Genomic DNA, 26,495 nt, shown 5'->3' on the forward strand with positions numbered 1-26,495 from the left:
CTTTTAATTATTCTGAGAATGAAATGGATGCAGGAGGAAATACTCTCTAAAATACCCAAGACTGTAACACAATTCTGCAAGATGTCTTACATTGCACTGAAAACAAACTGAGATAAGGGACATTTACCCACCCAAAACACCCACACCTGAATAAGATACAAAAATTAATTTTAATCTGCTCAAGTTTTTTAAGCATCCAGTAGGGCTAGAGCAAAAAAATCTTTCATGCAGTTATACATTTGCTGAGATGGATAAAAATTGAAAATAAAAAGATTATACCATTTATCAGCACAGGTAGGTAAATATTTTCCACTCCTTAATGATTTTGCAGCTATTACAAAGTAATTATCAGCTTGTGAGATTAGGAGATGGAACAAAAAAGCAGATTACTGATCAACAATCAGTTTGCAGTGTTTTGCTTCAAGACATATGCAACAGCATTTTCTGTTTTAAAACTGGAACTGTACTCTCATTACTCCTGAAATAAATGAGACCTTAGCAAAAAACTCATTCTGAACCTTGGGGAAGTCTCGAGTCTGCCTTGAGCCAGTGCAGGTTCTTCATTTGTTCTACATTTATCCAGAACTACACAGTCTAGACCATAATTTCAGTTCCATGATTATAAATTTCAATCCTGCAAACAGTCTCTTCGTGGCAAAGCAGACACAGAAAACTTCACACTTGCTGCAATTGCTTAACACCCAGGAAACCAGGTTCGCAATTCAGAACCAAAAAGAGCACTAGTTTTTGTAGAAATAGGGAGGAGATAAGGTCAGAAACATTCTGTGAGGATTTGGAAGAGATTATGGGATCATTTGCTTAGGTGAACTGACATATTAAGCATCTTATATCAGCACTATTTATGCTGTGCTCTTTTTTGCTTCAGAATCCAAATACAGATGCTGCTTTCCATTTCTAAAGTCTAGGCAGAAAGCTGCAGACTGTTTTTGACACAGAACCATCACCCTCTAACCCATATTTCTTAATTCTCTGTTCCCAGCATGAAGCCCATTTCCTCTCCAGAATTTTGCATTTGGACTGGAGGCCAAATTTGTGAGAGCTGACAGCAGTTAAGTCATCTTGTTGCTGTTGTAAAAAATAGGGTTGAAAAATACCTGTTCTCACAAATATCAGTTGTCATTTTCACAATGTGAAGGCGCTCACAGAATCAGGCAACACTTCATTTGTAATGTACAGATAATGTACTTCAATTTTAAGTACAGATTCATGAGACACCTTAATTTCTTCTTTAAAAGGATGAAAAATCTAAAAAGCAATTTTATTCCCTTTTAAAAGTTCTTTCAAAGATAGTGTTAACAGCTGATTTATTTTATTCCTCCTACATTCGTCTGTTTGTCTTCATCATTTCACTCTGAGGAGAAGCTGTTCCACTGTTTTAACTTGTGGGCTGTTATTTTTTTTCCTTAGACTGACTCGCGTTGTCACGCCCAGTTCCTCTGTAAATCACCCCACAATGCTCTGCACCTTTCCTGAGTTTTGCTTCTCCTGCAGTTATCTGTAAAGTCTGCACCAGAGCAATGATTCCACTCAATTCAGCTGCTGTGCCATATGTCAGTGATATGGTTCCAAAACGCTTTTTAAGCTTTGCATTCTAGATAAATACCCTCACACATGTTTATTCACAGCAGCAGCTGCTTCAAGAATCCGTGTTGAGTTGGGCACCTGGAAGGATCCAGCCTCGGGCAGAAGTGCCAGTGACACTCCTGCATTTCCTACTTGCTTGGTGTGGAATTTGCTGTCACTTCTCCCACCCATCAGCAGGTGAGACCAGCAGTTTTCAAACATCCATTTCCAAATGCCCTCTCACCTTCTGCTATAAGGGATTGCCTCCATGAGGGAGCATTTTTGGCCTTCCACTAGGCAAAAAAAAAAAGAAAAAGCAAAACCCAAAGCAGAATTCAGGAGAGCCATTTTGCCTGGAAATGGAAGCAATTACATTGGATGGCAAAGCTCGCAGCAGCCATTCAGCTATGAGAATATCTTTTCAGTGAAATACTGAAACCAAGTTACTGAAAAAATGTCTGATTTTTGTAGGTTTTACAAGTACAGTGGCCTGGCTGTGAAGATCACCATACCTAAAATGCAGCTTTTAATGTGTTATTTCATTTGATTCAGGTCTGCTTTTCAAATTAGACAATGTTGTCTACATGGCCTTTTATCCCAAAATTGTCAATGACTTTACCATCTCTAAGCCTTAAAAAAAGCTGTTTTCTAATTGGGGTGTAAGAAAGTGTCAAAAATTAACAATTTGGATTCACTTGCTTGCTGTAACAGAAAAAGTATGCCATATTCAAGTTGTATGACTTCTCTCTGCCTTTGTTTTCAGATTGTGAAAAACAAGAATTTTCTGCACTTACTGCATAGTGCTGTACTGTAAGGCTTCATTAATTCAGGCCTTTTTTCTCATTCCTTACAGCATCATTTCTACCACTAATTCCATTAATTCTAGTAAAAATTCTCAGTAGGATATCTATTGCTCTTTCTGCAGGACAGAGAAAATTTTTCATTAAGAAACAACAGTTTTTCCCCTTTCCCACCTGCCTTCAATGCCTTTTTCTAATTAAAAGTACATTAGCTCCTTGAGAGCAACAGAAATAAAACTGCTTTCTCTATAAGTTGTATTTTTTACTTGCCCTTCTTAAAGGGAAAAAGACCCAACTTACAAATGAACTGGTTGGAGCCCTAGCAGCAGAAACAGGAATTTTCCCTTCTGCACTGTACTTACAAACATACACAAGTTCCCTTTGCTTTTTGCTTTAGCCTGGGGCTTCCATTATGTAGAAACCTGCTGTCGAAAATGAAACTTATACATTTAATAAGAATTCAAGGCTGTCTGAAGAGAATAGGTTCTTTTATTAACTACATAAGTCTGAAACTCAGTTAGACACTGTTCAGAGTTCTGTAAATATAAGTCTATATTTCACCATGGACATGTTCAGTGACTTAAAAGCAATATAAACAAGATAATTCCTAAAGGAGCATGGCATCCTTTTCTCAGTGCAGTCATATCCATCCCAGTTACTGGCTACTTTACTTTACTATACTTTATTTCTTACAGTGTTCTAGGGGAGGTTTTTGTGTTGGCTTTTTGTTTTTTACAAGGAAAAAATTTGCAAAGACTAAGCAGCATGTGAACAGCAAAGATATTGCTCATGGTTTTATACAATATAAAAAATTCAATAACCATATGAACAATGTTGTACAACAGAGTGTTTTGGTTAGGAATTGAGCTACATTTCTCTGCTACCTAAAAAATCAAACTAAAAGAGACTGCAAAGGGAAAGAAATCCCTTTCCTGCCTACACAGTAGTGTTATAAAGTCTCCAAAGCAGGATATATGCACATGCCATATTTTGCATAGCAGCCCTAACTTCATTTTTCAAAAAAGAAACAACACAAAAGAGTAACTTCTTAAGCCTAATGTTTCAGACAACTGTTACCATTTGCAAACACATTTTGGGTACAAAAGTTGAACTATTCTTACCTCTAAAAAATAAGGTTTTCCTAAGAAACTCAGAAAAACACACATTTTTTTTTCTAGATGCTGAACTGGCAATATTTCCCTACAGAACAGCTCTGAATCTGTCTGAACCTGGGGAAAAAAAAACCCAATTCCTTGACCCACAGCCAGCCTGTGAGTGTGGAGGACCAAGAGTGGAAGCAGCACATTGCACAGAGGAAGGTGCAGCCCCTGGCAGAGCTCTGCACCAGGCTCTGCTCCTTCTGCAGCCTCCTGGGAGCTCATTCCTCCCTGCCCAGCCCCACCTGGGGCTGCAGAGCCAGAGCAGGAGCCAGGGCAGGGCTCTGGCCACCAGCACTGAAGCTGGTTTCATTTGCACAGAGCTAGGCCTAAATGCTAGAGCTGGCAAGGACAGGAACTGAATTGGTTTGAACAGCCCCAGTATTATTTTCAAGGAGTCTAAAGGAAAAAAGGAGCTAACTAACATGAGTTCTGTGCAGCAAAGAGAAAGGGCACAAACAGGAACCACACAAGATGAAAAACATCTGTGGCCATGAGATTCAACAATGTTGAAGGACAAGGAATAAAAGCTACAAGAACAGACTTTCCTACTGAATATGTGCAAATAACTGCAAAGCCCAGGCTGCCCTGAAGAGTGATATCAAAGGATTCAATTAAAGATAGAAAGGATTTATTGCTTCCACAGTTTTACAACAGAGCTATCGAAGACAAAGTATAAGAACTGAAATTGTAAAACATTTTAATGCTTCTGGAAACAGATAGTGAGGAAACGTTTTTTTTTCCCCAGATAGTATTAAAACATGTAACACTGAGCAGTCTATATTAATCCTCTGAGCTGCAAAGAAAGTTGGGCTTGGATTATTTGGGAGTGAATGACAGATTTAGCTGTACTGGTGAAACAAAGTACAAAAGCAAAGGATTTCATCAAAATTATGTGGAAAAAGGCAACCAATGTCATTTACGATGACATCAAAACCTTGCTTTAAAAACTGTTCCAAATTTTTTTAAATCTCCAGAGACAACCAAAAATAGAGACTGAAATTACTCACTATAAGACTCTGGAACCATAACCAAAATTAACTGCAGTGACTAAGCACACTTCTCTTGCCAGTAATGAAAAAAAAAAGAAAAAAAAGAGACATCCTTTATCCATGATAATTTGACAGTAGTTGTTATTATTAACACAGAAATAAAGTGATCAATGTCCTCTCTCTATAATACAGAACTTCTCATATTAACAGGTGACAAGGTGAGTGATCTTACAGGAGCTCAATTATAAACTAATTCTGAAAGGGAATATTTCACACTGAACAAGAACTACAAGGACAACACGAGGACTGCTGCAAAGTTACAGAGAGCACAAGTTCTCTTCAAGACTTCTACACAGCGGGCAGGGATTGATAAAATAATGGAGAAAGTGTCAGCAAGAATTCACCATGCAATCAGCTCCTCTATAGATTAGTAGAGAATTCAGAAAATACTTATGGTCAAATCTGCAATTATTTAGTCATAAGTGGTTTTACTGCAGATTGCAGCCACAATGAGCAGTTTTCATCAGAATTTTCATTATTCAAACACACAGGTCTCAGTCTTGCAGGTGATAATCCTGCTCTCACCATCTCAACCAGAGTTTCCAGTGCTTTCAGGAAAACAGCAGAATTAAACATGCTAGAAAATGCTGATTTTCATCAGATTTCCCAGACTAGCTTTCTGTTTAGGGCTGTTATTTTTAAACACTCAGAGAGATTAATTCAGCCATCATTTCATTATGGAAAGTGAAAAACGATGCTCACAGGATTACCATTTATCTGTAAGGCTACACCCTGCTCATGGAATTTGACACTTTGGGTCTTGCACACCTTTGTGGAAATAACCTCCCATGCTCAATTAGATTCAATGCAACTCAAAAACCCACTCTTCAGAAAGAAACCTAAAAGAACTTAAAAGAAACTCTTCAGAAAGAAACCTAAAAGAACTTAAAAGAAATTCTTCAGAAAGAAACGCAGAACTTAAAAAATACAAGAACCTTCTTTTTTGGGGGGAAAAAAAGAAATTTACATTACTATCTAAACCTCTAGTTTTAAATCTACAAGCCAGATACCAGCACCACCACTGTGAATTTTACCAAGCCACTGGAATCTGGCACAACCTCATGCAGTTGGAACACTTTATAGAACCATTATAATCAATGATCAGGAATAAAGAAGTGCAATAAAAGAGCCTATACCATTTTAAAATATCTATGCCTTTATCACACTTTTTACTATAATCTTTACTTACATAATCAAAGTAGTGTTTTTCAAATATTCCAATATAATATCAAGCCATTTTCTTAAGGACTGATTTAGAACTGCACACACTGAAGTGATTTATACTTTAATTCCCATGCACTTATCTAAATTGAATTTAATCTGACATCTTATTACCAAGTTCTATTACATTCTCCTAGAGCTCTTAGTAGTCTTTTCTAAAATTGCCTAATTTATATAAATTTATGGCATTACTATGTATTGACACCCTGCTTTTCACCATTACCCCAGGCAGATAATATAATAATGATCAGTCAGTGTACAAAGCCTCAAATAACTCCAATATTTGACTTCTTTCTAGTCCTTCCCAGTCACAGGACTTGTTCTTTAAGTTCCCATGACTGCCCTGACTTTCCCCTTGCTTTAGTTGCTCCAATTTCCTTTAACAACTTTGAATGAGCTACTAATCCTTCCAAAGTGCCATCTCCTAAATCCTGCTGGTTTTCTTCCAGTAAGAATTACAAAAACAGCTCCATACATTCTTCCAAAAATGTTGGACTTTGATAATCCTGGTGGGCCCCTTCCAACTCAGGATATTCTATGATTCTATGAAGTAATTTTCATTGGTAGGAACACATTTCTGACCACAAGAACTGCCACTTGAAGTACCCCAAAGTTGAGTCCCTGGAAAGTTTTAAGATCAGCATTCTAGACAGGAGAACCTACACTACAGCTAAATTTACTCACCCTAGAATAATTTTTATACTATTACATTATATTCCTGAATAACTGAAACACATTAACTGTCATTTTCTAATACCATCAAAATAAATGTTATATCTGGATTCCATACCAATAAAGGGGTTCCTCAAAGTCAGTGGCAGCTGTGACATTTGGCACATTCAGAGATGACTGATAAACAAGGGCTGAAATTACACTTATTTGCCTCCTCTTCTCTCTTGAAAATACTCAAGGTCAATGGCAACACTAGGGTTTATTGTAAAGAAGACAGCTATCTGTGGAGAAATGTTCCCCTTGGAGATCTTAAAACTCCATATTAAAGAAAATAACAACGAACATTATTTGAATATAAATTGAAAAATATATTTCAGTTCTGTTAAGTTAATCAGACTTAAATCTCCATGGGAAACTTGCAACACTGTTCTCAATTTAAACACTTCCCAACAATTTACAGCTTCATTTTGCCAACTTTTCCCCAAACCACACTCCCATGAATTTACACAACCTAGAATGTTGTTCAGCAACAGCTGAGTAAAGCCTGTGAAGAAGAGGTTTAATATGCTGATGAGAAATAGTGCAGGAAAAAGCAGCAGCAGCTCCTGAAAAAAGTCCTCCTTTTTATTCAGATGAAAGGTACCTTGGCAATGCATCGCTACTTTCTACACTTTAGATCAACATTGGCAGATCAATTTTCTTCTTACGTTTGCACATCTATGACCAGAAATGTTAATTAGCTTTTGGATTCTCTGGCCCCTCATTAGCATCAAAGTGAGAAAAATATCAGGGAGGGGGACAGGCAGAATGATGCCAAAGCTACTTGAAAGATGAACCAAACTTCATAGTTCCTTGTACTTGGTGCAGAACTGCTAAACTGAGGGGGGCTGTAAAACTGCTGTAACACAGATCCTGATCAAAACCTCTGTTACATGGAGAGCAGGTAAAGTGGAAGTGTGAATCAACAAGAGCAGAGCTTAATCTAATTTTCATTTTGCACTCTGAGCCAAAGCATAAAAATCTGAGATGCTGGAGTAAGTGCCCAGGCATTGATGGGCTATAGGTGGGTGAGCTCCCAGCTAACAACACACAGAAACAGAGCGAGCATAAACTGAATTTTCTTACCAGGACCCAAAGGAAAGTGGTTCCAAAGGATGAGATTTGCATTTAGATACAGTTTCAGTTCCTGGAATTAGCCAGCACTGAGCTGAACTCTTGGTGCTGAAAGGATGCAGCGAATGAAGTGGGCACCAGCACCACCCAAACACACACGCAGAGCACTCTGCTGGAACAATTCTTCCTCCTCCTCTTCATGTGCCTCTCCTCCACTGCCAGTGTTCAATTTCCAGCACAATACACTGACATTTATATAACAGCTGTATCAAGGGAAAGGGATAGAGCAGGAATCATGAAGATGGATGAATCCTTATTAGGATCTGGCCCTTGAAGTGGATTTTGTGTTCAGAGGGGACTGGTTTCAATACAACCAGAATACACAAACACATATTTATATGGTTTGCAAAAAAAGGCGAATTTCAGCTGTATTTTCACTATGAATTTGTTGGGCTAAAATGCTTGTTTCCATAGTGAAACAAGACAAAAAGGCAAACACTTGAAAAAAATAAAACATGCTTAAAATCTGGGACTACTAGCTCTATTTCCCAGGCAAACAAAACTGTATCTGCAGAAGAAAACATTTGATGTAAATAATATAAAATGCTGCAAAATATTACAGATTTTTGTTTTCTTTTAAGCAATATAGAGAAACCCATACATTTTGTTTTACTATAAATGAAATCTAAGCACCTTTAGGACTAAAAATTTTTTTCCCAAAAAATTAAACAATCTTTCATGTTCAATGTCAATGGATTAGGCTTTCTAACAGACAAAGCAAAAAAAAAAAAAGGTAATCAGAAAAAGAATTAACTGTTGCAGCTCTCAGCAGCTTACACACAGTTGGAAGCTATTTGATGGCTTTTTGAGCAGGATACTGGGAACTTCATGTGCATCCGCTCATTGCTGAGTGTTCCATGCAGCTGCTCTGGAATTGCATTTTCACACCAGTTCCTTCAGTGAAAGGCTGAATTCCACCACTGGTTGTGTTTGGTTACTCTCCCTTTCTTTGCAATACCTGCACATAGGATGAACTACCCTGCCATCCCCACAAACAACTTCTCTTACAAGTCAGTCAACAGATCAAGTTTCTGTCTCATTTTAAAAACTCTGTGATAGCAAAGTATTTATAACTGCAACCCCCAAGTAATGACACTATTGCTCTGACCTCTGTTGATTACTTTTAATTTATATACAGGTTAGTCCTTTTTCACCTTCTGGTCTTGTTGAAGAATACAACAACAAAGCAACCTTGACAAAATTGGAATCAACTGGTAATTAATATTCTATTTAATGGAGATTAAAGCCATGGCACTCTAAGAGGATACTGCACTTATTACATTAAGCTATATATAACTGCATCAAATGGAATATTTAAGCATTTTAACTTGAGCATTTTATGCGTTAGTAATTCACTTAATTATTTTCTCCAGAGAATGAGTGGTATAATATCATGCTGATGCATGGGGAGTTATATGAATAAATCTTCAGGCATCAGGATAGGATCAGATACCCCAGAGCCTCACTTAAATCAATAAAAGCAGGAGGAAGCAGTGGGAAGAATGCTGCCTCTGGCTTATTTCACAGTGCTGTCTGTACAGCAGGTACACCAATCATGCTGAAGACCTCATTGCCTTAACTTAATGAAAATGTAACTCACACTTTCACACTTTCTTAGAAGTAAAAAGCTACCTATATTACATCCTCATTTAAAATGTCTCTGCTAGACCTCTTGCTTCATGATCCTCATGTTCTAATGAATTTGAGCTGCTTAGGTCACATTACATTTCTACACGGTCACGGCAGTCTCACAAAACAGGTGAGAATGAATCAGTAGAGAGACTGAGAGGGCATAAACAAGAAACTTCACTAACAATTCCCTGCAGATAAATAAATGAATGTGTCACTATTCTCCAACACATAACCTCACTAACTCAACTAAACCAGCCTCTGTCTAAAATATTTTCTGCACTGTAGCCTATTTTTATAGCTCTGAATTTGATATGGGAAATATTACATCAGTAATCAATGACTGCAGAGAGAAACTGAGATGGGAAAGAGTCATAAAATGAGCAAGAAAGGCAAGGAGAAAAGGAACATTATGTTAGAGATCTGAAAATGGGAAACAGGACTTCTGTTACTTTGTGTGTATGTGCTTTGCTTTACACAGTATTTTCTTTTTATTGTATTGGCAAATAGTACCCATAGGTGGGGCAGGACAAATTGGAAATTAACGAAATAGAGTAAGAGACTGACACAAAATTGGCAATGAAGAAGGTCTGAATTTGATTTGTACCTGATTCCAGCTGTAGCTGCTGCTACAGGTGGGTGGCAGCCAGGGAGTTCCATCCTCAGGCCTCAAACTCCACCTCAGCTGTGCTGAAATCCACATCACACTGAGTCAGAGCAGCACGAACATCAAACAGAATTCAAGCTGCAGCACTGCCCTAATTCATATGCTGCTACCCACCTTCTTGGTGGACTGTTGACAGCTGGGAGTAACTCAGAAGCAAAAACCAATTTCCAACTCTTGTTTTGCTCAGAAATTTCAACTGATTTGGCACTGGAGAAAAGTTGAAATCGAGCTGCTGTGGTGGTTGTCTGTTACCAAGGGACTCCTCCTGTGTAAGTGGGATTCCTACCTAGCTACTCTCTGCCTTTTCAACTACTTTATGCTGTTAAAAAAAGGATGTGGCTTTGGCCCACATTGTCTAGAAACTAAGAACTAACAAAACATAACACACTTTTACATAAATTCATTAATATTACCCAAACAGCACAAACTGTTGGCTGCACTCAGCAAGATGAATATTTCTGAATATTTTGGGAAAAGCATCCAGCTGCTAGCTGGTGAATCACCATAACAAAATGCTCATTCCTCTGAAGAGTTATCCATCAATGTAAGTAATGCATGGGTTTAAATTCCCAGTCACACAGCCCACTTGACTTGGTCATTTTGATGTCATTCCTGACACCCTGTGCTACGTAATTGCCATAGTTCTCTGGAAGTCATGGAAAGTTCCCAACAATGAAAGAAAATCGTAAGAAATTTACTGTCTTTCTGCACAACCTGCCCACCCCCCTTGCCTGCAGTTATTGCAGTAACTGATTTCATTTTTGCATCATGGAGGTTCAAGATCTCCTTGTCCATTTGCTGCAGCTCTGCCTATCTTTCACCTTCCTGTTTCTCATGAGTGCAGATTTTGGTCCTTGACTGTCAAGGATGTTTTCATTCTTTTTATAGGCATTATTCGACTATGAATACAGAGTCACTTATAATAGACCCAAGATTTCAGCCTTCCCCTCAGCAGTGCTGGTAATGCTGTTATCATGACACTGTCACAGCTCTTATCTCACCTGTATAATTTGCAAATCCTTTTTTGCCTGAAGTGCCACTCATGGGTATAAACAGACCTAAACTGTTTACACTGCCCACAGCTCTCACAGTCTCAAAGACCGAAGCATTATATAAAAAAAGTTTGGGGAAAAGGTTGTAGACATTCACCCTTTACATTTCTCCTATCCTGCTGAAGTACTACTTGTATTGATATCTTCATCAGCAGTATTAATTCTACACACCATCTCAGTCCTTAGTAATTTCCAGAAAAATCAGCATAACAGGGTGATACTTGAAGTGTTATTTGAAGAGTTAGCCATGGAATTAAGAATTGAAATGCACTAGAGGGAGAGGACTTCTTAAAGAAAGACCTGTCCCCAGCTCCTCACAGTGGGATTTTGAAGGATGCAGAAACTGTAGAAGAGAGATGAACCATCTGTTCTGTCAGCTGGGGGAGGAAGGGGACTTGGGATACTGATCTAGAATAAACTCACTGTACAATATTACATCTTTTCTGGATATTCCAAAAAATGAGACAATCATAATTGTCCTTCTCTTTAATTCATTACTATCTATGGTAATACTTTTAGTTCAGCCTTGTGTCTCAGTCTGTGAATACTATATACAGAACATCCAAAAGCAGAACCAGGTAATTCTAATGACTTTTCACATTTAAAAATATAAAACCAGTGCCAAATCCCCTATCTTCTGAAAATTTCATAACTAAACTAATATCTGAATTTGGCAACTTAGACCCTCCTCTCTATTGTAAGAGGGAAATTGAGAGGGTTTTTTCCTTACTGACCTTTTGATTTACTTTTAGCTGCTAAGTAGGGTTACATGAGTAACAAATGTGGGTAGAGATATGAAACGTTATGTAATGTTTAGCTGCAAGTACATGTATTCCGTGATAATAACAAAACACATCTACACAGCACAACCAACTGACTGATGAAGAGCAGGTAATAAAATTGTGGCATGTACAACAAGCAGCTCCCAGTATTTTAGGAGTCAAAGGGGGAGGAAGTATTATCAAATTGTTTCACAAATCCTGACAGTGTAAGAGTTTTCTGAGTAACTGCTTTCTCTATAAAAAATCACATTACTTGAAGTTTAACAAAAAAATCAAGAGCATAAAAAAGAAAGCTGGGCTTTTCTAAATTAAATAAAAAGCTCCCATCAATTCTAGTTCAACCAAAATTTTGTCCTAAATTTAAGACAAAGACATGAAACTCATGGTCAAAAGAAGGTCCACTGCATCCCTTTTCTCCTAGTTTGGAGCAGCAGTAACATACAGGCTTTCTATATGAACAAGAGCTTCAAAATTTAACATATTTAGAACACATCTAGAAACCCTGAAATTAATTAAATTCTTGGTATCTAATTGAGTGAATTCTAGGGTGGACCAGCAGTAATATGCAGCATAGAAGCAACTTGATTTTCTCCTGTATCCAGAAATTGGATTCTCTGGTGCCAGAACAGTTAGTTTCAAAATATCCCCAGAAACAGCTGAAACTATAGCCCTTTTGTGAAAAGGACAAAAGAAACAATAAAATGCTTTTTCCTCAGAAGCCAAACAACTGAGCAGCTGCGATGTCTGTATTGAATCACAACCCAAACAATTCTTACCCAGTAAATTACCTGTAACTCTAGCAATTCACTGGCTCAATAATATGGAAGGGTTTTGCCCTAGAGCCCTATGGGAAGGCAGTGCCCAGGGCTCTGTTGTCAGAAGTCAAGTGCCTCCTTCTCCTCACACTCAGGTAAGGATGACAAACCAGCTCCTGAGGTCCCAGGGCTCTCCATCACCAACATAACCCTGCCACTCCGCACGCAGGATCCCCTTTGCTGCCACCTTACCTTTCAGCAGAAAGTGGAGCTGCACCCCCAGGAAAGTTCATGGCAAGGACCCACCTTAGAGGCCAGACGCGTCCATCGCCCCCAGCCCAGCAGCTTCTGCTGTAACCCTGCCCAGCCCGATCCTCCCTCTGCTCCTGCCCAGCCCCAGGGCACGCAGCGCTCCCCGCACTCCCATTCCCTGCAAATGCTTCTCAGGCCAGCTGCAGCACAGCCCTCGGCTTAGCTCAGACACTTTGAACAGAAAAACACGAAATAAAGCAATGGTTTAGGGTTTGCAACCCACGGGTGGTGCCCAGCAGCGACCCAAACCAAGGCGGGGATGCAGCCAGGAAGTCCCGGAGCAAACCCGCCCAGAACCGGGTGGATTTGAGCCATCCCACTTCTCCTTGCCCTGAGGCTAGGGACCACTCCTTGTGATACAGCCCATACATTTGATTTTCAAATGAGAAAGCTGAGCAGAAATGAGGAATGGCAAGCCAAACTTTCAGGAAATTCGTAGGAACTGAGCTGACTTCAATGAAGCTAGTTAACCAGGAGCTGAGAACCACTCGTAATCACTCTAACTCCCCTAAACATGTTATTTTCCCAATCTCAATGGGTCTGGAAGTGAGGTATTTTGACCCTAGAGCCATCACCTTTCAGACAACCTGTGATTAATCAATCATCCTTTTCATCCAAACCTCCAAGACTGCCTTTTGCCAATCTAATCTAATCATCATCTTCCCATCTCTGCAGAACAGTCACAGCCCCCAAACACCTCCTTCCTCAGGTGTTTTTTCGAGCCAGGGGTGGGGACAGTGACTGACAGCAGCTGCTTTGGGTCTGCCGGGCAGACACCCTCAGGACACACTGCCAGGCTGCACAGGCAGGATTATAAATACCCACCACGGGCTGCTCCAAGATCTGTGCTGCTCAGATCAACCATCAGTGCCCCTGCATTTTCTGGAAAGTATTGTGAGTGTTGTCAGTGGCCAGTGGGTGTCTGGAGACAAGGAGTGGGCAGGCACAGCAGTGCTCCATTCCTGGAACAGCAACTGAACATAAGAGGAGAAGGCAGGCTTGTAACATGTCCATACAGAGAAACTTCAGTATGGCTCAACCCAAGAATATCCATCCACGCGTTTGGAATCATATTTTTATTACCAACAAATAGATATGGACTGCTTTTTTGGTATCAGTAGCACTTCTAAAAAATGTTCAATTAAATGGCAATACAGGAAGAAGGTAATTGTATTTTGTAACAGTTTATTAGTAATACAATCTATCCTGACCACCTTTCTAGTAATTCTCCATGACAGTAAGGCTGCATGAAAGAGAGGTGTTAATGAGCTACAAATTTCTTTGCAATATAGAAATGCAGTTCTAGGAGTTTTGCCAATTTTAAGTACAATCAAATTACCAATATGATGTACTTGGTCTTTCTTTTCCTTACTGTGAAAAGGAAGAGATAAGAACAGCACCAAAATTCTCTGAGAATTCTCACAGCAGCACTGCTTTACACCTGGTGCACATTTTGTTCCCAGCATCACAATTGAGGTGTCTTTATGTTCTACCCCATAACAAACACTGAAAATTCCTACTCTGGTTCTAATACATTGACATTAAGACCAGCAAGGAGTAGATCTCTGTTTAGCTGCACAACTCTACACCCAGCCCCAGGCAAAACCCGTTTATCCATTTGGGACAGTGCACACCTGTTGTTAGTTAATCCCCAGCTGACAAATTACAAAAGGGAGAATAACAAACATGTAGGTATTTAAAATAATGTGTTTTCAGCATGACTCACCTCATAAACCCCTGCCATCTAAATGGATTAGAAGTTTATAACAGGAGTTTCATCAGGATGTTGGCTCACTGCTAGGGCTGGCTTCCAAAATAAAGTTACAAATCCCGAGGCATATTTAGATTTCAATAGCATGAACATACTAACTGCGCTTACACTCTTGAGAAAAAATTCCAAGGCTGTGTCTGAGCAATATAAAGGCTGTTTCATTCGCTTACCACTAATATCTATCTTGTTTCATTATAAAGCACTTGAAAAAATACACATTATGCCTACAGATAATGTGTATTTCTTTCCCTCCATGGTGCATAGCTCGCTTGCCATCTAGTGGGCACAGCACGTGAATTAAGGCACAGCTACTCTCAGCAGGAAATGAGCAGTCACAAAATGTGTGAGTGTAACAGCTTTGAATTAAATATTTCAGCTAGCAGCAGAAAATTATCATCATAGCTAGCAGGACTGCCTATTAAATTCCCTTGAATGCTAAATTTTGTCCGAGTCCTAGGCAACCTTATGAAAGAAACCTCTTAAAAAACACTTTCTTCCATACCATATGTTCTTTTTGGTCTCAAAAACAAAATAAACCACAGTGATGAAATCAGATTATAGTTCATCTTCTAATACTGCCAAGATAATTTGCAACATGAGACTATTGAGACACAAAACAGAAGCATCCAAAGCCTTCATCTTCAAGACAAAAACATAATCTAATTTTTAGCCTGGAGAAAGAAGAGTTAATAAAAGGCATCTTGCACTTCCTTGATTCAACCCCCCAAAGTACAGTCAATTAATTACATGTTTAAATTAAGCATTTGATTAAGTGTCCTCCTTGACCAGAGAGCTCAGTATCTTATTGACCTGTGAGTCTGAGTTACAGCTCATTTGCTTTGAAACCAGCCCAGGACAATGAACAGCAGGGAACAAAATGATTTTGTGCTTGCTTGCATCAATTTTAAAATGGAGTCAATCCTTTAAATGATCCAGAGCTGAATCAGACTGAAAGGGTCAGTAACCACTGGAAAGTTTTGTATAATTCTTTCAAAGACACTTTGTGTAAGTTTCAGTGTGCATTTGCATTGTCAGTTTCAAGGGGATTAAAATACTTGAAAAATTCCTTATAAGAGTCAACAGAGGGCAAAAAATATCCATCAATCAGAAAAGAGAGCTTGTAGAGTCCCGCTAATTTCATGTTCAGAAAATTATATTCTGACTCTCAATGTAGTTTAAAATCATCAAATAACATGCTGTGTACAATTTTTTCCCTTAATCAAGTTAAACATCTGCTAATGACCACGGGGAATGAAATAGGCCACAGCTGGCTGGATCATGCACTTGTGATTACTGCTTAGCCACAATTTGTGTAATTAGTTACAGTGCTACTAAGTTACTTAAAACACATGTTAAAGATCTAATGATGAGCTGATATTAATAGGTTTTCAGAGCAAGCTTAAATCCTTCCCAAAGAATGTTTGAATATGTCTCTGACATATTTGACATGCAAACAGGACACATGCAGAAAATGACTGTACATCAAAATATTACTGCTTTTAAAGAAACACATGTGTTTACTCAAGGGAATATTTCTGAGCATGTACATTTTCAAAAGATGCATCAACAACACTCTTTTCTCATTACAATCTGTTATAAAGGGCTGGCAACACATGGGGAAATTTTTATTGTGGCTATTCATGTTCCAAAGCTTAAACCCTACAAGGGAGAGCTGGCCTTCTGGAGGGAATAAATATAAGCACTTATTTTGAGTGAGTCCCTCAACGGCAGTTTAGCTAAATCTGTGTGATTCTGCCTTTGGCCAACGTGGAACGAGCTGCTGGACTGGGGCCCAGAGAGGCACTTCCCAGCAGCAGCTGCAGAAAGGCAGGTTCAGGTGCTGGCAGCCTCAGCCCCAGGCCAGCCCATGCCTGGCTGCCCCTGCTCAGGAGCACCTTATCCACTGCAAGGGGGACACCAGGACAGCTGAAATCCAAGCCAGCACTTGCAAACAGCCAGCATCACGGGTAACTGTTGGAATTATACAGCTATAATAATAAATTATAATTATAAATATTATATAATTACAGTCCTTCAAACATTTCAGTTTAACATCAGGGAAGTGTAAAGTGAGGCAGAATGGCAGGTAGTGAGGAAGGAGTTTTGTTTTCTCAATGGGCAACATTACAGTCAGAGGTCTCCTTACAAGCCAGAGGATCCTGTTGAGCACAGGCAGCTCAGCTGGAAGGTGACATAGACCAACACAAAATGTTCAACACTGTCTCCTATAAAACTGTGGAGGATTTTCTTTACTTGACAAGTTACACGCTCTTTCAAATAAAACTTTCAGTTCTGTCCCTCAACTTCTCCTTCAAAATTCAACTGGATGAAGCCCTGAGCAACCTAATGCTGAATTTAGCCCTTCTCTGATGAGGACTGGACCAGCTAAGCTACTAACCTGGCAAGTTCCCTGAACTATTCTTCAGGTGCAGTTTTTGCTTGAGACAAAGTACAAATGCAGTTATACCACAGGATGGATTCACCACCAAAGAAAAATTATTTCCTTCTTCATCTCTTCTGGACAACAAATCCATATCTGTTAAAAGTAAACATCAAGAAAAAGGTAATCAGATTAATTTTAATTCCAATCAGTTGAGAGAGCAGATGTGATTGGTGATCAGAACTAGACTCCTGCTCTGAACCCTTCTCCAGAGCAAAGAGACCAAGTGCTCTTCAGAATCCCTAAGAAACAATACCAAAATGCAAAACCTGAGAACTCAAACACCCAAACTTCAGTGTAATTGGTAAATAGATAAACCAGAAAAGTCTACATAAAACAATACATCTCACAATAGTATGTTTATTACAAATGCCTACAGGAGTATGTAGGCAATGGAGCATGAAGAAGTATTCATTAAAGTTTCAGCTTTGCAAGCTATTAAACATTCTGTCCTGATCACACCAAAGTGTTACTAGCAGACTGCTGCACTCATGTTTAAATGCAAGAGCATCCTTAAGCAACTTGTAAAAATGAAACCTCATTCAACCATTCCAAATTCCTCTTGATTGCACACATCAGGGTTGACTCCAGCTAAGTCAGTAACACAACACTAATCTTTACACAATGTAAGATAAAAATCCCCTATAAAGAGAAAAAAGCCTTTGCATTTGAATTACAAGCTCAAGCAGAATCTTCTCCTTGAGAATTTGAAAATTTATGATAAATAGCAAAGACCTGGATACTCAAAGAATTGGATTTGGCTGTCAAGTTTCAAGTTTTGCAGTCACAGAGTAAAGTTAAATATCTGAACTATTTATGGTTATTTTTATTTTAATCTGGAGATAGATTAAATAATAGATGTAATCATTACCCCAAATTAAGGATTCTGCCCCGCTAGCTTCATTTCACACTTAGGTATTAAAGACTGTTTTTTTTAAGTTTCTTTTCTCCATAGCTTTACAACTGGTATAATACCATATTATTTATTTCCATCTTTATTTTCCTTATTTTAAAAATAACGAACAGCTCTAAAAACACACAAAAAAGATTACCTAAAAACTCTAAAAAAATGTATCCACAGAAAGACTACAGAAACAAATACCAAAGAGCATACCAAAGGCCAAAGGTCATACACAGAAGTAGGAAATTCAGTAGAACTTTAAAATATTTACATCTGCTTAACAAGGTAAAAAGAAAGACCTTTACAGATGTATATTTTGAAATGCTGAGAATTCCTACAATGTGTTAAGTGTAACAACTTAAACACTTCTGCCTATATAAATTATCCATATTGTTTCTGTCTGATATGCATACTCCATTTACACTCACATTGTAATCTACTGTGACTGAACTTAGCAAGCCAACTGGAAACAAACACCCTGAATCCTGGGTGAGCTCCCAGAGCTGCACAGCACTCAGAGGAAAGAGAAATGCTGTGCCCCTAACAGGAATAAAACACTCCCTGCTATACACGACACTCCCAGCTCCTTTAGCAGAAATCAGGGAAGGAAAAGTCCTTTTCTGCATCTCCCTTTGGGTACCTGCTCCCTGAAATTTGAACACCAGCCTATTAGGGAGCAACATCCTTTTCAGGCACTGGCATATGGTAACACAAAAGTTGGTAGCACCCAGTCTGTTTCCAGAGCTGTAATAAACTCTGCAGACAAAAGACTTGGGCATAAACAGTGTGACTCTTCCTGCCATGCTCAGGCAAGCAGCCACATCACATTTGACAGGACTGTTTGTACAAGCAAACAGGGCTTACAGGGAACATCAGTTGTAGACTTGGGCCCAAACCAATCCATTATGGCCATAGGATAACATTATAAATTAAACTGAAAAGCAATTAACACCATACATACCAGAAGTCTGTAAAGACCTCAGCTGGGAGTGTGAAGTCTCCTGAAACCCCCTTCCTGCCCAGCATTTTAGCTGCATTCAAGAGAACACCTACCGCCCCAGATGGTAAATTGTAATTGTAATTCTAAAGGCACCTCCATGTGCTCAAAAACATTTTTGCAGCTCTCAAAACTCTGTAACAGCTTCCTCCCTTATCAGAGTCCAATATCTAGGATTCTGATCCAAGTCCAGTTTTTTATTGCTGTGATAAAGTGAGGGAAACAGAGGGAAAGACAGCGACCAAGACAAGGGGAGCCAGCATGTGAGGAGGGCAATTACACCTCACACACTTGATACCTGATACTACATAACCTAGTTTTAAATACCCAAGGTTATGAAATTCCCACAAAGCCCTTCAAGACAGTGCCTGTATTATTTTAACAGAAAGATATTCCAACTGGCATACCTTAATCTCACAATCTGGACAATTTATGGTCCACAAAAATTTACAGCTTCCCGCAGCCTTCCTCACCACCCCTCTCCATGAAGGACTTGAAGTCAGTTCACAAAGGAGAGATGACTGAGGGCAGTGTTTTATAGGGTGTGTATTTAAAACAAATAGAAAACTTCAGCGTGGAGCAGGAAGCTCGGGCAGTGCACTAGACCAGGACTCGGGGGAAAAATATTTGTGCCCATTCCTGAGGGGGTCTCAGGAACGGGGGTCTCCCCACTCTGCTCTCCCTCATGAGGGCTGCTATGGAAGGAAGCAGGGGGATCACCCCTCACCGCACTACCATCACCGGGGCTATGCTAATTCATCCGGACTAACTAATTCCTACAGAACCCTCACTGAATTGCTGGGAGGAAAAGTTTACCTCCGGCTTCGCGGGGCACTTGGAGCGGAGCTGCCTCCTGAGAGGGTTTCCTTCCACACGGCCCGGGTCGGGCTTTGGCAGCGGGGCAGGGGCACGGCGGAGGAGGATGAGGATGAGGATGAGGATGGAGGCGGCGCTCGGGGCGGGCGGTGGCGGCGGCTCAGGTAGGGGCGGTCCGAGCGCTCCGCCCGCCCCGCCCGGCCGTGCCGAGCCGTGCCGAGCCGTGCCCGCCGAGCCGAGTGCGGCGATGCGAGCCCGGCCCGGCCCGGCCCTCCCCGCCCGCCGAGCCAGTCCTGCCGCGTCGGGAGCGGCGGCGCAGGGCCCGCCCCGGCGGCGCTGCCCGGCTGGTTCCGCAAGTTTCTGACACTTGGTGTCCGGAACGCGAGGCTGCGCTGCGCTGGGGACGGGGCGCTCCGCAGGACAGAGGTCTCCCCGCCGGCACCATGTCCCGGGACCCCGAGGAGGTGAACAAGCTGACGGAGAACACGTACAGAGTGAGTGCGGGGCGGGGAGGGGCTGCCCGGGCCACCTTTGCCCCGGGGGCCGCGGGAGGCGCGGGGCAGCCGCGGCTCCTCACGCGGAAACGCAGCAAACTTTTTTCTTTTTTTTTTTTTACTTTCTTTTTTCTCTCTCTCTTTTTTTTTTCCTTCTCTTTACTTTTTTTTCTTTTCTTGTTTTTTTGTTTCCCCTTCCTCCTCCTTTTCCCCGCTCGCCGGGGGTATCCCGTCCGGCCGCTCCCCCTGCCCGCAGCCCCCGGGCGGGCTCGGCCGCGGCACCCCCGGGACCAGGCGGCTTCCAGGCCGGTTCCTGCCTCTCCAGCAGGCTCGGTTTAACAGCCAGCCCTAATTCCCTCGGTGTGTTTTGGTGATAAGGTGGTTTGGCCATCCTGGTGGTTGTGGTCCTCTGCTTGAACCGTTTCTTCACACGGGCCAGCGCCTAAAAATGGCTTAACGCTGAATTAAGTTGCTTGCCAGCGTCCCGAGCTGATAATCAGATTTATGATGGTGCGCCCTAGCACTGCCTCAAAGTACGACTGCTGTGGGGAGTTCAGTTCGTGTTGGGAAGTTTTAAACTTTCCAAAATGCCTTGTTATTTGTAGAATCAAAAATATTTTGTTTACGGGCACCAGACATTTGTTCTGAACTCTTTCTCCCTATAAACAACTCTTTCCAAAACACAGCAATTCTAATTGGAAAAAATTCCCTTGAGAATCATACTTTTGGTTGGGTGGTGAAGTAATCCATAATTGTATCTGTAATCCTCATTCTGTACAGTGTGTTGTACCAGAGAAAGCAGTCAAATTTGCATGATTGAATGCATTTGCAAATTTAACTTACAGCTGCACTGCACTTGTAGCTTTGAGCCCTAAGGAAAGCTTTCTGGTGGATTGTTCTATTTCACTATTTACTAAGTTTTTCTGGTTTATTATAAAATGTTTTCATATTTCTGAAGGTGTTCCTATCAGCATTTAAAGGTTTCTAAAAACATTTACTAGGAGCAAATTTTACTGTTATTTTTGTTGTTCTTCAACACACATTTAAATCAACTCCCTCCTCCCTTTAAGTAGTCCAGTTATATTGGGGTCATGTTGTATTTGCTGTTTACTTTCTTTGGACTTAGATATCAAATTCATGCAAAACTACTAAAAAAAAATGAGATTATCTGGGTATAAATTTTGTCCTCTAGAACCAGAGCAGATAATCTTAAATAGTCTGGTGCTTTTTGGTATCAGTTACGTTTGTGGCAAGGCCATAAGCAAACATAAATTCCCCTCTCAGAAGAGCACCCTGTAAATACTGGCTCACAGAGGAGAAACCTGGGAAGTTGACTGTTCAGGGCTGTGCCAACAAAGGAATGCTCTACTCTGTCTGTTGACTTCCAGAGTGCAGTCAAAACATTTTTACAGAGGAGAGGGGAGAAGATCTCCTGTATGTTTTAATGGATATAATATAATAGACTTTAAAGGAATGAGACACCTCTAAATAGCAAAACCTTCCCTGTTACTTATTTCCTGGGAAAGTTTGTGATTTAGTTTTGTTTTCTCAACTAATTCAAAGGGATCTTTAAGATCGAAATTACCAGGAAAACCACAAAGGAATACAAAGTTAATGTTGACATTGTGATGAAATGTCTCCTCTGTAGGTATTTTGAGAGGTCTGGCATGTTGCATCACATAGCTCGTACTCACAGGCCTGGAAACCCTCCTGCCCTGCCCTCATTAAAAATTGAAACTTTATCCAGATAAGGTATAAAGGCTGTTTCAGATAGAGGATGGATTCAGGGTCCACTTTAAAGCCCTTATTTGAAATCTTGAAAACAGTTGGTCACCCTTTAGGGGCAGAGAGCAGGAGCCTGTGTATTCAGCACTGGCTGGGACTGTAATCACAGCTCCCCCATGTAAAACAAATGAACACCTCTTTGTGCCGTGCCACAGCCTGTGTGGAGAGTGTGCTCTCCTTTGTTCAGCAGAGCTCATGGCACTTCTGCCCCTGCCTGTGCCATCCCAGCAGAGCACTGCCTGAACCACCGTGCTGGGATGGTAAAACCCAGAGCACTGCTTGGGCTTCTCCTACCTGTAAGAAAGGCTTGGTCTGGGGAAAAACCAGTTCAGTGCAGTGCAGCAGTGCCATCTGTGCTGCAGGACCAAATACAGGCTTAAGACTTCTCAAAAAAAAATCAAGTTTTGGGTGACCTGGAAAAATAATAGAAAATTAAATTGAATACCTTGCTGGCCTGCTATTTTCGGGGGGGTGGGGGAGTGTTGTGTGATTTTTATTTTTTTTCTTTCTTTCTTACAGTGCTAATCCACTGGATTTATTAAATACCTAGTAACCTGTGTTATACAAAGCTTCAAAATATATTTACAGAAGTCATCAGGTGGCTGAGTAATGCCGTTTTATTTTTATCTTGTTCTTCCTTTCTTCTGGCAACAACACCACAAAGTGAATACCTCAATGTTTTTCAGCTAACCTGACTAAATAAACAGCATAATTCACAAATGTGTGTGCACACACCAAAACCAGGGCTGACATTGACCCTTTATGTAAGATCTGAAGAATCACTCTAATGCATGGTAGGAATGGCACGTGCACAATGAAGCCCAAGGGTGTGGGAGCCTATGACTAAAAGGGCCAGAGCCTCCTCCTGCCAAGGAACTGCTGAGAGCTTCCCTGGTATGACACTGCCCTGCCCTGGCAGCTCCCTGTGGGGACGTGGGACCAAGTGGGGGGACACTGTGGGACCCCCTGATGCTCAGATGCTCACCCCAGCAATGTGGCTGTGTGTGGCTGTGTCCCTGCAGCCTGCACAGCTTTTGTGCTGTAAGTGGGGAAAGCTGCTTGGTATCCAGCTGTGACACACAGAGTGCAGGGGAAAGGGGACAGGGCAGGAAAATGCAGAGGTACAGACCTGTCCTTCTGCCTGGATGGGCCAAGGGCTGGGCAGGCAGCTCACAGTGTTCCTGTGGGGTGAGGTTTCCAGAGATCTTGATAATGGCATGACTTGTGTTGCTCGTCTTGGATTTAAGATATATCTCTCTGTATTCAAGTGAATCTTACCCAGAAATTTTAGTTATTAACCAAAGCACAGTTTAAAAAAACCCAAAACACTTCCCCTTAAAAAAACCCCTTTGTGCTCCCCAGAGACATTGACAGAAATAGATCTGATAAATTCAGTTTAAAGTCCTAAATTCCATGTTTCTGTATTTTTAAAAGCTCAATTCACAATTATATTAAGCTACTGGATTTATGTATCAAACTTCAAACTCACCTATGGTCCCAGCACAAGCTGCAGTCAGGCTGTTGCTTTGCATCCCTGCATTATAAATCTGACTTGGGGGAAGAGGAGCCTTTGGGAGTTTGTATAAAATCCAGTTCTTCCTCAGTATAAATTATTTCTTCTGCCCTTATTTAGAGTTATGCCTACTTGAGGTCTATCCTTGGGCATGTGTTCATAACCTGGAAAGGTTTGTATTTGAAACACCCTGATGGATGATGTATTAATGTTTCTCTTAAACAAGAAATGTTCCACCAAGACGACTAATAATTAGTCATAAGAATTAGTCTTTTTGAATAAACACTGGCATCTTGATTTAGTCTTTTCCATTCTGTTAAACCTGTTTTAAAATATTAAACTAACATACAAATGGGATATCTTAGCATGAGATGTGCTGAGGGCTCAACTGTGCCCTTCTGAAGACTGCATTATGAATTTCAGGAGCTAAAGAGGAGATGAAATCACTAATGTACAAAATGCTTCAAGTGCAGTAGAGCACAGTATAATTTCCTTTTGGTACACCTTTTGAATCTTCTCAAGCGGGGGTCTCAGATATAGTGTGGCAACACTAGAGACTTCTTAAAAATTTACTCATTTTCAAATTGAGAAATAACAATTTAAACTAGATCACCAGTAGCTATACAGAGCTTAGCTATGAATAGCTGTAGTGATGGTAATAGCAGTGATCGTAGACATCGAGATCTACCTTTCTCTGGTAGTTTCCTAATTTCAGAATTCCACCCAAATACTTTGTTATTCACTCTTGCAAGAGTGCCTGCAGGATGTAAACTTGAAACTGCAGGGAGCCTATGCATTGTTTAGTTGTGTTCATACCTGCTGAGCTATTGTTCAGTGAGGTGTGTCTTTAAGTAAAAAGCAAAGCTGAGCATTTACAGGAAGGCACTTTTACAATGGCTGTCATTTGGTTTGAAGATTAGCCTTGTTTATGTGACTATCAGGAACTGCGGAAGGTTTAATACCCACACACAACAAGTGGAAATTCAGGGCTTCTTCCTCTTCAGCCAGCTCCCTGCTACCAGGCTGCATAACTCACACTGGTCTCATGTGGTGGAAGGAACACAGCAACTCTTACAACAGATTCTCTGAGGATTTAATGACTCAAACCACCAGAATAAGTTTCTCTTATGCTTTTTTCCCTTGGAAAGTCGCTTTTGCCAGCACTGAAGGTCTCTGCATAAAAGATGTTTCCAGTTGCCTGTTTTGTAAATGTTTCCCTTTATTTCCATTCATCCTAAATAATAGAAAGCTGTAGGATCTGATCATGTGCCTCCTCTTCTCGTTAATTATTCTGTTCATGAGAGGTAGTGTGTCACTGGAATATAGGACACACGATTGACAATTAGGAGGCCCTGTTTGTGTGCCTCACTCTATGGGCAAATGATGTGTTGTGAACCACTTTATCGCTCTCAAGCTCTCTCTCACTTCATGATGTTTATTTGGATTAAGACAAAGGTTTTATTTGCATGTCCTTGTACACCAAGGCAGATAAAAAATACTGTTATTTTCTGAGACTTTTGACAATTTTAAGTTCATTGTTCTCCTGATGAGAAATTTTTCTCTGTTCCTCTGTCCTCCTTTTTGAGAAGTTTTGAGATCTGACTTTATTGTGTGACTTGAAATTTTGCACTGGTGTTCAGTCCCACTCATTTTTGTGACCTTTTCTTTGGGCTAAAAGAGAAGCTATAAAACTGTAAGACAAGGTAAGAAAAAGTAGCTGTACAAATTGATTGGAGTTGCACTTGTCCCCTATAACTTCTGAAGCTGAATAAAATACTACAGTAATTTTAATTTATCTGAAATGTCTTGGTAATATCAAATCTATAGCTCATTCTGAAGAGGGAGTTGCCTGTGACAGTTTCCCTTTTTGATAAAATGCTCTAGATGCTTCTCCTGGACTTCAAAGACAGGCAGTGGTTACCTGTGGTTAACTGTATTGAAGGACCACTAGAAGCATGGCCAGGTTTTTTGTTTGTTTTGGGAATCTAGTCTTCAATAGAAAGGAAAAAGATCACATGTTATGCTTTTTCCTAATGCATGAAAGGGAAATAATCTGAGAATTATTTCATCAGGTCCTCTTGGAGACGTGGCAGGGGGCTCAGGGAGAGTTAAGTTTTTCTATTGAACACAAACCCTTGATTGAGATGAGCCTTGCCCAGTGCTGGGAGGATCAGCTGATCCCCATAAACCAAACTGGGAAACCAAGATTCCAAAGGGGAATTTCCATGCCGAGGTTTTTGCCGTTTCTGGGGCGTTCACGTCCAGGGACTGGCTCTGCTGACAATCAACCTCTGTGGCCTGAAACCCTTCCAGAGCCTGTCTGGGCTGGAGGAGGAAAGATCCATGAGCTGTGCTCCTTCCAGCTGCTGCAGGCACTGCCTGGAAGCTGTTTCTTCACCTTTCCCAGTGGTTTTTTGTGTACCTTGAGCAGATGTGATATCCTGGAGCTCTCCCTCTGAGTTCCACTGGACCTGCTGTGTCTGCAGAGCATGGTCTGTGTCTGCTGTACACAAATACCTGCTCTGGGTCTAGAGGTCCAGTGAAAAACAAGAGCTGTGGGAGCTGCTTCAGAGAGGGGAGCTGTTAAGGGTAATTTTATTGGGGTTTGTTCACTTCCTCCTGAATGAAAACAACTGACAAACAAGTGCAACCACTGGTTTGAAATCTGAATTAGAAGATGTCAGGAAAACTGGAATCTTTACCCCTGGATGCTTAAGACAGTCATTCCAAAAATCAGTACTTCAAGGCCAATAATTATCATGTTATTCTTAGAATTTTGGGCTAGGTGGCAATAAGGGGTTTCGCTCTTATTTTTTGTTTTGAGGAACAGAGTTAGCATAGGCAGAATCTTTCAAGATTATTTTCAGTATAGAGTGTCAATTCAAGGTGGCATTGAGATTCTTACTTGCCATGGGCACGCCC

General features: G+C 40.7%; 1 protein-coding gene across 1 annotated transcript in view; it reads left to right on the plus strand.

The window, feature by feature from the left end:
• The first annotated feature begins 20,070 nt into the window (after positions 1 to 20,070).
• Positions 20,071 to 26,495, plus strand: part of BAIAP2L1 (BAR/IMD domain containing adaptor protein 2 like 1) — a 32,244-nt gene continuing 25,819 nt past the window's right edge. The window contains exon 1 of the mRNA XM_030958076.1: positions 20,071 to 20,275. Coding sequence (XP_030813936.1) covers positions 20,225 to 20,275 — 51 coding nt within the window. The 5' untranslated portion in view covers positions 20,071 to 20,224. The remainder of the gene's footprint in view (positions 20,276 to 26,495) is intronic.

This window comes from Camarhynchus parvulus, chromosome 14 (assembly GCF_901933205.1).
Source record: "Camarhynchus parvulus chromosome 14, STF_HiC, whole genome shotgun sequence".
Taxonomy (NCBI): Eukaryota; Metazoa; Chordata; class Aves; order Passeriformes; family Thraupidae; genus Camarhynchus; species Camarhynchus parvulus.